We start from the raw sequence: 12,718 nt of genomic DNA, 5'->3' as shown, positions 1-12,718 counted from the left end.
GAGGGCAATAAATTACATTTACGACCTACAAGGCGTCCTCTTAAAACCACAGCGAAGTCCGCCAGTCTTCTCTGTCCCCGAGCCAATTTCCTGGATGCTTATTGTCCTCTCTGAATAACGGAGCTCTGATAACGCTGATTCAATGACCTCCTCCATGTGATCACGTATCCTTTGTCTACTCATGAAGAGCAGCATGTGCCTTACTGTTAAATATTAGAGCAAAAAAGTAGAAATGCAACTGTAGATCTGCAGATTTGAGCATTACAAGGGAAAATTCATGCTTACATCTAATTTACTAATTTGTCTTCTGTCCTGTTAATGCTCATATTTTATATTTACTCATATTTCTGTGCTGCTGCTGTTTCCCTCACACCATTATTGACCATTTTTTATCATAATGAGAGTTAATAATGTAGAATAAAAAGTATAAAATATATTTGTTAATCTGTACTCCTGTTAGTGTTTTTCTTTTAATGTCATCTGTAATGCACAATGACAATAAAGGTCTTGAATTTTGAATGTCAACACAACACAAGGTCACCAGTGGAGGCCAAAGGCAAATGTAGTTGTGTTGAGTGACCACTAGAGGGCATGCAACTCCAACACATCATCAGCTGAGCTTCAGATGAAAGCTTTCCACAGTGTGTGTGTGTGTGTGTGTGTGCGTGCGTGCGTGCATATTCTGCGTGACAGCTTTTAATATCCTTGCGGTGGAAATATATGAAAAGATATAAATTACAGGGATTTTTTTTCTTCGGCAAGCTGCTGCATGTGCACGGCTCCACACCATAAAGCTGCTCAGATGCATCAAACATAAATCAGCTGCGACAGACGCCAACACTTCGACACCTGCTCTTTTTAGGTCAAAGCTTAAAGACTTATGCTTGCAGAATAATTACAGTTTCCTCCTTTAAAGCTCCAGTGTTATTCCCTCTAGGAGAGCTTCACTCCACTCCAGAGCTGAGTGCCTTTCCAAGAGTTGTATTGTGAGTGTTAAAGCCTCACCGCCACACCCACAAGCTTTTAATTTTTCAACCTTTATTCACGCGATGAAGGCTCCTTAGGAACGCCGATTCAAATCCTCGGTCTGGCTGGGAAATTTTGGGCAAGCCAAGCGTACAAGAATCACTCTCCACTAGGTTGGTAATGACTCTCAAAACACAGAGGCACTTAGAGCCCCGAATGCTACAAAGCCTGCAGCACGGAGGGTGAGTGGAGCACAAAAGGGGGCTAACACAGCTCAAACCCACTTTCTCGGCACAAAAAAAAGAAAAAAAGAAAAGAAAAAAAAGGCAACATGAGGCGTATTGTAACTATAGATTCGATCTTAAGGCACCAAACAGAATCGAAAAAAAGTAAAGGTTTCATGCATGTTTCCCCCTCTTTACCAGTGTTTACAACTTTGTTAGATGGTCGCCCTGGAGCTTTTTAGATCTGTGTGCAACTGCCCCCCACAAAAACCCCCCAGCAAACAACTCAATAACATACACTAAGCTCAGCAATATGCTGAGCTTACATGGACACAAACAACCCAGTTAGTGGGAGAAATCAGGCAGGAAATCAGAGAATTGTTTTACATGTGCTGTAGTACACTGTGACTGGAAAACAGACCTGAAGCGCTCCAGTTGGATGTTTTTTAAACAAGACTTGCAACGGTTTCTAACCTTTTCTTCAGCTGTGGAAACTTGAGCCCAAGTTTATTGAGTTTTAACTGTTTTACTGAGATGTATACCGGCTTTGATCAATTGATCTTACAGCTATTTTTTTAAAGGTTTGAGTGGCTGTGCCAGGTTTAAATGCAGGTGTATATCATAAATTTGAGAACAAAAAAAACAGAACAGGATATGGATACATATGGATAAATGCTCAGTAAACATGGACTCTTATCAGGACTTGTTGACACAGTTCAAAATGGCACTAAAATAAGGTCGTATAGACATCCAGACCATCAGCTCAACATGTTACTTGGGTAGCAACAAGAAAAAATTAGGGATCCTACCACAGACTGTATATAAAGGATGGAGACGGCCACAATGACATCAGTAACGAACACTAGTGTTTTAAACCTTTGTGTTTGTTTTTTCAAGACAGAAGTAACTATACTTTATGGAAGCGCATTTCTGCCACTGAAGAAAATTTATCATATATTTATAGTTACATAAAAAGTTTTTGTAACTCAAAAATTTGGGTTAGCATCTCAAAAGTTGAACTATATATTTGGGTTATTTATCTCAGAATTACAACTTGACAACTTAAGATTGTGGGTTAGCACATTGAAATTCAATGCAGTAACTAAAAAACTGATCAAAATTTAGATGCAACTCCAATTTTGAATATCTCAAAAGTTCAACTTAACTCAAAATAAAGGTTCAAAAAAACTTGAAATTATGACTTAACTCAAAAATGTGGGTTCGTTTGCTCCACAAAGCAAAAGCAAAACAATAAAATGTGATAAGAATTTTAACAGTTAAACTAAGATAGAGCCAAAAACATCACAGAGGGATCAAGAAGCTCTGTAAATAAAATAATTACAACTGACTAATGCAAACTTAAAAAGACTTTTTAAAATATAAATAGATGACTTATAAAAACAGTCACCTTGTTTTTTAATTTAGGACAACTGGCTATAGAGACAAAAACTGCTTTGTCTAGCAGGTCGCCAACGTGCTTATATCAGCTATAAATTTTGACATTTTAACATAGCAATCTATGGGTACTGACTCACTTATGTAGTCACCCTCTACTGGCCACTAGAGAAACTGCAGTCTTTAAACCCAAAGGCTGCCCCCGTGAGCACGCCTGCTACTTAACATAAGCAACAGCCTGTTTATTTTAATGAACTAAAGCAGTGATTGCACTTAAGATACCCCAGAAAAAGCAAAATTAAACGTTTTTGTTTTTCTTTTGTTTGTCTTATTCGCTCCTCTTTATCTGATGGTCTTAAATCAAGCTGAACTCATAAAGCAATTTTTAGACCTAAATGACGTATCAATGTAAAAACATCCTGAAACTGGTTTGAAATAGATCCACAGTGTAGTATACAAAAGCCTGGCATATAAAGCAGACTAAAGGGTCAGCATGAAGCTTAGGTCATCGAGCCTGGAGGTGTGAGACGTCCCCAAAGTGCGAGGTTTGATGAAGCAATGAGAAAATATACAACATATAGAGGAATAAATGCTTTAGAAATACAGTCCGGTCTCCTATAGTGTACTCTGCTTTAGTGCACTCAGATTGAAAATGACTCAGTAAAGAAAAGAATATGCATCTCTGCAGCCCTCTCGGCGTACCTTGTCGTGGTAGGCGGTGATGAGCCACAGCTCCAGGTCCAGGTTGTTGTTCCTCTTCTCCACGCCGATAAAGTGGAGGATGTTTTCGTGCTTCATGCCGCTCACGCTGTAGATCTCGTACTCGTTCTGCCAAGACAGCTTGTCCTAGACACGAGCACAGAGGCAGAGATGCAGATGTTATTCATGCCGCCGTGCCACCCAATCGACAAAAACACGTACAAGCCAGGTCACGACTAGTGTTAGAAAGTTTGGGAGATGCAGACTGATTTTAGTCTATTCTTTGTTTTACATGCTGCTTTATTATTACTCATTATCAAAACAGCCGAGAACCTCTAATTCATCTCATAACAGAGAGACTCGGCACCCAAATAATCACAATAATATTTCTCAAATATAAAACACATTTTTGCTTATCAAAAGGTCAGAAATAACAAAAAAGGGGACGAGTTATAAAGTTTCCACTAGAAAAGCTGTCAGACTTGTTGGCTACAAGTTTAATTAGCTGTTTTTCATTTATTCCCTGCTTCCAGCATGAAGAGAAAATAATGAATACACTAGCCCAATTAAAAAAATCTTTAAATTTTTATCAGAAGAATTTTCCTGTAACCAAACTAGATTTTACCCAGAAAATTAAAACACATACAGCCAGAGTTGGTACAGTTTCTATTCCTTTGTATTTCCTTTTGATTTCATTTTAGTTTCAGCTACTTCCCAGAGTGGATTTGCTTGTTTTAGTTTAGTTTTTATTAGTTAAAGGAATCTGCAGTTCCTCTAACAGCCACTAGAGGCTGGCTCTAAAAGATTTCCAGCATTGTTAAAAAACAAACAAAAAAGGTTTTAGCTGCTTTGATTAGTTTAGTCCATCAGAGAAAATAGGTGAGGTGAATATTTTAATCACGCACTGCCCGTCATTGTTTAAATGACATGAAAAGACATGTCCATAAGTGTCAAATATAAGACCAGAATCACTCTGGTAAAGAGTAGAATTGGACAGTATTGGAAAATTTCTGGACTTAAACATACATTCAAAAATTAAATGGATCCTGTTCCTGTTTTGTCGACTATCTGCAACAGAAATGTCTTTTCTTAAAACCGGTGCAAATGAAACAATTTATTTCTTACAATTTAAGAGATGTGCTGAAATATTTATTTCATTAACTACAGCAGCATGTCTTTGATGTTAAAAATGTTGGGCACCACTGTTTTAAGACCTTAAATTACTATAAATCCCTTTCTACAGTATTTATTTCACTTCAATCTTATGTATTTATTTCTATTCTGAAAAAAGCGACTAAAAGGTGGCTGCCCCTCCCTCTGGCTCTGTCCTTCCTGTTAAAAAGGAGTTTTTCTTTCCCACTATCGCCAAGTGCTTCATCACAGCGGGTTCGTCTGATTGTTGGTGTTTTATCTCTGTTATTGTAGGTTTTTTACCTTACAATATGAAGGGCCTTATTTTGTTTGACTGTTGCTGTGATTTGGTACTATATGAATAAAACTGAATTGAATAAACTGTCATATATCAAACATGACATATGAAGGCAGCAGTGACAGGCTACAGTCATTAGTGAAGATATGTGGACAGGCATTTGATAAATGATTAATACTCACAATGTGTGTGTTTTTGAATAACCTCCTTTACTTCTTATAGTTGTTGCTTTTTTTAAATTTAGTTTTGCCTTTATTTGATAAGACAGTGAACATTTTTCCTTTAGTGCTTTACTTTGTGGGGGTGTAAGAGTTGTCAGGCTAATGTAACAGTTGTAGTAAAAAACCAAAAAGAAGAAACATCAGCACGTGTACCTGGATGGGAAAGATCTTAACAGCCATGTATTCGTTCAGCAGTTGCGCCTTCCACACACAGCCGAAGCGCCCCCTGGCTTTCACCTCAATCAGCTGCAGAGGTTTGTGTCCCAGAATTGGGGACGGGGGTGAGGGTCCGGGATCCTGCAGAGAGACAGAGACGCGGGTGTTATTCTTTATTCTTTTTATTTATTTATTTATTGTGCAGAGCATTAAAATAGCACCGGGCTTACATTGAAGGTGACCGGGCTGTTTGGCTCACAGTGACAGCGTGCCTGAGCAGCTTAGGCCAGCAGAATTGCCAACGTCTCCACATCTTAAATCTTACAACTTACATTTATAGACTTCTTCCACAAAGAGGTGCCTCGGTGCTTTATTTACTTTTAAATTTCTGTTGTTTCTAATGAGGTAAAGTCCGCTTCAGGAGAGCTGCACATTTAAGTTTAGCCTCCATATGACCGTGTGGACACGGCATACCGAGCAGGGTTCGGATACATTCATTTTAAATTCAATTAACCCCCCCGAGGAGTTGCATTTGCTCAAGTTTACAGAAGCGGGTTTGTAACTGGAGGGTTGCCAGTTTAAATCCGACAAACAGCAGATGAAATGTGTGCGCTGGCGGTGGTTGGAAAAAACAAAACAAAACCTGGAAGATTAACCGCTGAGCAAGGCACACAAAGAAATTGGGCAAGGGTTTAATTATGGATTTAATAAAAACATTTAAGAGCCAAAGGCGGCGGGTCAGACCGCATGCGTGTGCTGTGCGTTCATGCTAATCCCACACAAACAAAAGTGAAAGCGAGTAAAGCCAAGTGTTCCAAATCTAAAGTAGGTTAAACACAGCTGGTGATCGGGATTAAGCTGATCACTTTCACATGTGACTTCACAGAGAAGGACAGAGGGCGAGCAAGGATAGCAAGACCTGGAGAGAGAGAGCACGCGTGAGAGGGAGGTGGAGGAGGACGAGGGTGGGGAAGAAGGTTAAAAAGAAGCATGCAGTGCAGGAGTCACATTTCCAAAGGATAAAAGGTAGAGGAGAAAGAGTAGCACATGACTGATGGCGTTTGATGAAACCAGATACGCTGCTGTAAAACCTCGACTTTAGCTGCATGCCTCTGCTGTCAGTAAGAAAAGAAGAAGAAGAAAAAAAAAGGAGCTTTTTTTCCCTTCGCGATGTTCATGTTTTCACTTGAACTGAAGGCTTACAAGGCGCCTGATGAGCTGCAGCAAGTTTCAAGACCCCGAGGCCTGCAGGATCCACTCAGACGCGACGATAATATATCAGGAGTGCACTCGTGTCACTCCGAGTGTTTCGCTAAGCTCACGTAAAAGAAAGAAAAGGTTTCTCTTTTGAGTTTCTGCTGGATTTAACAGATTTAAGAGCGCTGCTCTCACCGACGAGGTTACAGAAGGAAAAGAAAACGTGCATTTCAGGGCACAAATATTACCTCATTTCTGGATTTACCATCCAGGGTTTTTGGCATACGACCTTTCTTAAAGACAAACATGAGCCAGATCCAAGCCGCACACCAACTGTTAAAAATGAGCCCATGCCAAGGAGCGTTTAACAGCAGGAGCAGTAAAAAAAAAAAAAAAAGGAAGCGGCTACGGCAAGATTACTGTGGTTACAGGAGCAAACTGTATATCCTCTAGTAACATGTATGAATTAGATTTTTATCAAGATGAAATTGAACTCTGGCCTTTAGTGCACACAAAACAAAGCGCTACTGTGTGGCTGAAGAAGCCTTAAAGTGCATTTCACTAAATCTCATCATTTTATTACGTTTTGGCAAGCACAAGACACAGTTTGAGAGGGTGGGGGTAAATCAACAAAGTTTTTAGAAACACAACAAAATAACCTCAGCTGGCTCTTTTTCTTGGAGAAGTTGACTTTAAAGCAAACAAAAAGTGGCAGATTGTCTGGTCGGCTCACAGAAATATTTTGCATACATCAAATTATTTTTTAACTACATACAATTAAATCTATGGATGCAGATGAAGAAAGGCTACAAACAAATTAAATTCAATTAAGTGTTGTTCCTTCTGCAGTGCAAGAGGACTTTTATCTAGTGAACACACGCCTACAACGCATCCTTCGTCAGGTCCATACTGAGCTAATCTTGTTTAATTTTGCCTCTGTACACTACCACAGTGGGTTTTAAATCAAACAATCAAGATATGATTCAAGTGCACAGTTCTGGTTTTGATTCATTGCATTTACCTGTTCAGAAAGTACAGCCATTTTTACACACAATTGTATGTGTCTGAATTATGTTCCGAGCACCTTTATGAAACAAATAAGGTGCTGTCCAGGTTTTCCATCAGGCACATCCATTGCCAGGGACATCGGCTGGCTTTAAACCACATGGCTGTAGGCTAAATCCATTATTGATAGCTGGCCCAACTTTACGGCTTCCATAGGAATTAAGAGGGGGAGTAGCAGCCAAGTGCTGCTAATCAAATGCACTTCATTAACTGTTTATCAGCAAGTGTGAGCACCTCTACTAAAGCTCAAGTTTTGGTAGATTGCTGGAAGTTACAACAAGTTAACTCCAAGGTGAGACCATGCAATGTTCAGGTAACCATAACCCCCCCCCCCCCCTCAAGATCTGCATCTCAGACTCTACAGGCATCAGTTAGCATGTTAAATGTTAATTCATGAGAGTACAATTAGAAAAAGACTGAATGAGTGTGGGTTGCTTGGAAGGGTTACAAGAGAAAGCCTATTCTCTCTAAAAGATCACGGCAGCAGGTTTCTAAACCCCCCATCTGAAAAACCACAAGACTTCTGGAACAATGTCCTTTGGACAGACAAGACCAAAGTGGAGATGTTTGGTCATGATGCACAGCTCCACATCAGCACAAATACCTCATACCAGCTGTTAGTACGGTGGTAGAGAGGTAATGATTTGGATTTGTTTTGCAGTGAATGAGTCGACCATGAACTCCTCTGTATACCAAAGTATCCTAGAGTCAAATGTGAGGCCGTCTATCTGACAGGGTCATGTAACAGAACAATGATCCCAAGCACAGCAGCAAATCTACAACAGAATGGTCCTGCAGTGGTCCAGTCTAAGTCCAGACCGCAACATGATTGAAATGCTGTGGTGGGACCCGAAGAGAGCTGTGCATAAGCAAACCTCCACAAACCTCAATTAACTGAAGCAATGCTGTGAAGAAGAGCGGGCTGGAATTCCTCCACAGTGATGTGAGAGGCTGATAAAGTTACACAGAAAATCATTACTTCAAGTTATTTTTGCTAAACGTGGCTCTACTGAATTCAAGACTCTTTATTTTCAATTATGCAAGCAAAATGAAACTGCATTTATTACAAGAGTGCAGAGTCTGGTGAAACCTTTCACATGACTGTATGACTGGCTGTGTTATTAGCACCTAACAAGAGCTATTATAGTTTATTTCATTCTAATTCATGCTTTTAAATTTAACGTTTGACTTTTCTTTTAATTTAATTTAGTTTCAGGTAGTTTATAGAGCGGATCTTCTTTAGTTTTTGTTGCTTGAAAATCTTTTAGTTTTTCACTGTTTCAGTGTTAGTTTTAGACTTTTTTGATTTTAATTTCCCAAGCTCACAAAATTGTTTCAAGTTTTGTTCCCTAAAGGTCAAATTTTTATTTTTATTTTAGTTAACTTTAGCATTGCATTCACACCTAGTTTTAATTTACTATAATAACGTTGCAGCTCAAACCAAAAATTCCACAGAAACCTCTTAATATCCATCAAATGGATTAAAGTTGAGGTCTGAAAACAGACATTTATGATGCAGACGTGTTGCAGTCGTGAGGTCTGTCTCGAGAAGGTGCACGTCAAACGGCCTTTTCTCTAGGACCAAGCTGCTTCCCAGGGATCGTGTTTTCAATTTGCAACGTCTAAAAGCGTGTAAGAAAAAAAAAAGAAAAGAAATAATTGCTGCTGATATATAGAGCAGGCTGCCCATTTCTTCTGGGCAGTGCGAGGGGAATGGAGGATTGGAATGGGAACTGGTGTGTTTACTTAATGCCTTTTCCCTCTAACAGAGAGCTGTGAGGCAGACCTGCTGTCTGCACACTGCTTTCACACCAAATGCCAGCCAAATGACGAGGAAAATTACCCACCACGGTGCAGAGGTTGGATTTCAGAGCGGCCCAAACGCTCTCTAGATGGCAGCTTGAAAACATTTTTAAGAACACATTGTACTGAGCAAAATAATCAAAGTATAGTTTCACACAAATGTTTCTATGCATCTGTTTTTGATACTGTTTTTAAATATAGGCATGAACTTTCAATGAGGATCCGATGGACTCAAAACTTCTTCTTTTTTTTAACAAATCATTTACATGCCTGGTCCATGACTGGGAAGCACGTACTGTACTCACAGAAAGCTAGCTTCCAGTTTGGCGGCGGAGCCTTACTGATATTATTAACTAAAGTCGAAGGATTTGGCAGGTGGGATAGGTTAAAGAATAACTGGACAGAAATCTGATTTCTCCCAGTCTGGACTTTTATATCAACCTGCAGCAGCAGCGGGCAGGAGATATGATTGAAAGTGTGATGTGGTTCTATAGCATCACATAAGAACCTTTAATTATATGAGTGAAATAATAGAAAATAAGCAGTGTTTTTTCTTTTTGTGTACAACAGAAATTGATGGGGACAACTTGTTGTATATAAATGCTTCTGTTCACTGTCTTTGTACGTTGGACTGTGTATAATCAGACACAGATTCATTACCAACTGTGACGACCTTACTCACAATTATGTACTGTATTCTACGGTTAACTGAACGTCTTTATGTATCTGACACCTCGGTAACAGGAATTTGTTTATATATAAAACCATTCAATTATTGTTGTTAACTGAAATTAACTGAATTTAATGTCTTCCCCCATCTGTCTGTGTTGCTTCCCTCTTAGTCAGGTTTCCTTCTTTAACGACTTAACTGCGCTAATGCGTTGACGCTGTGCAGCCCCACGCACAGCGCCATCCACGTTAACTCGCTAACGGATATTTGCCGCGTTAATGCGGTTATGACGTTAACGTCATTTTGACAAGATTAACATGAATAATAAAAAATACAAAATAAAAAAGACAAGGTGAATTAGTCTATCTTGTTTTGGAAGTATCTGCTGGATGTTTTAATGTATATGCAAGTAAAAGTTTCTGTTTAACAGCGTCCTCCTTTCTCTAGTGTGTTTTATTAATCTCTGACTCTCTTCCACAACAGGTCCTTTATCCCGTCTTCCTTCTCTCACCCCAACCAATTGCAGCAGATGGCCGCCCCTCCCCGAGCCTGGTTCTGCTGGAGGTTTCTTCCCGTTAAAAGAGAGTTTTTCCTTCCCACTGTCGCCAAAGCGCTTGCTCATAGGGGGTCATATGATTGTTGGGTTTTTCTTTGTATGTATTATTGTAGGGTCTACCTTACAATATAAAGCGCCTGTTATTGTGATTTGGCCCTGTATAAATAAAACTGAATTAAATTATATCTGATTTATGATCCTAACCTATTTAAAGGCTGTTTGAAGGTCATGCCTCAACGTTGACTTTGCAAGTGTATGCAAAGCCTGTGTAAAGAAATCTAACTATTAAGAGTAAACATTCCCATTCAAGTACATAATCCTAGCTAGAGTGGCTGCTGTAGGCCTGGCCTATTCTGGCTGCCGTTCATCTGTAGTGGCTGTAGGCTGTCAGTCTGCTGTTTACCTCAGCTGTCAATGTGTATTCATATCTATTTACTCTTTAAGAGGCTGTAAAACTTTGTATGTTGTATGTATAAAACTTTATATTTTTAATGGTTATGAGAATGCATCAGAAAAATGACTGACTATATATTTAAACTGAGCATTTTTGCCATCTTGGTGTTTTAAAACATTGTGAGACCACTGAGGGGTGAGCCTGACTCAAGAATACCTTGCTTTCATCATCCTTTTTGACTCTAATGGGGACCATAACTTAGAAAATGAGCATTACAAGACTTTAAAGTTTTGATTTTTACCATGACCTAAACAACAAAGTGTTAAAGAGAAATGGTTCAGCCTTCTTTCTCTCCGTGGTAACTGGTTAATTCCCTTTCTGGTTCAAACCTCCATTCCAACCCATGCCAAGCCATCAGATGTTTGTTGAGTGACTGTATGTGAAACCATAGCCTCAACACTGGTTTCACTCTGTGTACAGAGATACCAATGTAAGACTATGAATCTGCCTTACGACAACGCAACATCTGACGAGGTCCAGAGAAGGTGGGGTGAAGATTATCATTTCTTTCCAGAATCAGGAAAGTAGAACGGGGGCGAAAAAAAGGATAAACAGAATAGCTTAGCAGTAAATATGAGTGGGGACACTTTTCAGTGAAAATAGGTCAACAAACACTTGCTATTGAAGGACTCTTTATGCCAGAAAAGAGGTGAAAGGAGTTTCTAGTTTCTAGGAGTTATTATGCGTATTTTCTTGTTAAATATATCTCGTTCCAGAAGTGGATGCTCATAATAAACATGAAAAGCAAAGTTAAAAATGATGAGGTCAGAGTAAATACAAGTAAGAGTTTTTAATACTCTTTGCTCTATATGATGTCAGGAGGGCACAAAAGCCTGACCTACCTGCTGTTCAAACCTCGTGTTTATATGGGACAGCCAATCAGATGAAAGTTTCTGAAAATGTCTCGTTTCAGAAAGAAGATGAGTTGAGGGGCTGAATTAAGGGTTACTTTCAACTTGGAATCACACAAAGCTACTCTATTTGAGTCCGAAAATATAAATGAGGAGCTGTAAACGAGAAAAACATGTCCACTTTAAGCTCACTTTCTGACATGATTGTTATTCTGATCATGGTTTCGGTAATAAAATCAGGCTATAATACAAGGACACGAGCTCTGTTCACTGTTACAAAACAGTTTTCTAATTTGTCTCAAGTCAAATTCCTGTGTCTTTCCTGGGCTTTGTAATCCAACATTTTAAATTCCGATTCTGATTTGACAATAAAAGTATAATTAGAGTTGTTGTGTTACATAAGCTTGCAAAAAAGCAATCAAGAAGAACTCCAGTGCATCTATCGCTCTTGGCAGTATAACTGATTATGATTCTGTTCAGTATTTAAATCAGCTCAGGACCATTTTACCGTGCATAGTAATTTGTCAGAACAATAAGCTCTGGTACATTTTGTTCTGACTGAAAATGAAAACTGATTTGGTGTTGATGTGATCAATAAATCGTCAGTAAACACATGCATGGTATTAACTTTTCCTAAGCCTCGCCTGTGTTGGGTTACAGTGAAACTGAAAAGTATTTGATGCTCACTCTGATCACAGAAGGATGTGGTCACGCTCAAAACCCCAGTGTTGGCAAAAAAACAAAAACGTATGAGAACGTCATCTTAAAACCCTGAAGATATAAGCCACTATGGATTTGCCTGATGAGCATCAGACACAATCCTGAAGACGACCTGTCATTGCAGGACGCTCTTCTTTTTTCCATCGTTTCTGAAAACTCGTCTTTCTTCTGGGTTTCAGCCTGACGAGGGGGCCCAGCCCGCCGGGCGTCCTGTGGGAGTCACCGGATCCCTTGTCCGATTGCAGGGCGCTGTGGCCTCAAATGGGGGCGCATTACACTTAGTCAGCAGACCACAGGAAACAGGAAAACAGA

General features: G+C 39.4%; 1 protein-coding gene across 2 annotated transcripts in view; it reads right to left on the bottom strand.

Moving 5' to 3' along the window:
- The window catches only part of LOC102784913 (activin receptor type-2A), an 81,966-nt gene that overhangs the window by 10,257 nt on the left and 58,991 nt on the right, over positions 1-12,718 (bottom strand). For both annotated transcript variants that reach the window (XM_006792846.3, XM_006792847.3), the window contains 2 exons: positions 5,088-5,231; positions 3,288-3,431 (listed from right to left, as the gene is read on the bottom strand). In XM_006792846.3, the coding sequence (XP_006792909.1) occupies positions 3,288-3,431; positions 5,088-5,231 (288 nt within the window). The remainder of the gene's footprint in view (positions 1-3,287; positions 3,432-5,087; positions 5,232-12,718) is intronic.

The sequence above is a fragment of the Neolamprologus brichardi genome, chromosome 23, assembly GCF_056152115.1.
Source record: "Neolamprologus brichardi isolate AB-2024 chromosome 23, ASM5615211v1, whole genome shotgun sequence".
Classification (NCBI taxonomy): Eukaryota; Metazoa; Chordata; class Actinopteri; order Cichliformes; family Cichlidae; genus Neolamprologus; species Neolamprologus brichardi.
The sequence above is the reverse complement of the archived record's forward strand: the minus strand, read 5'-3'. Positions and strand labels throughout refer to the sequence as shown.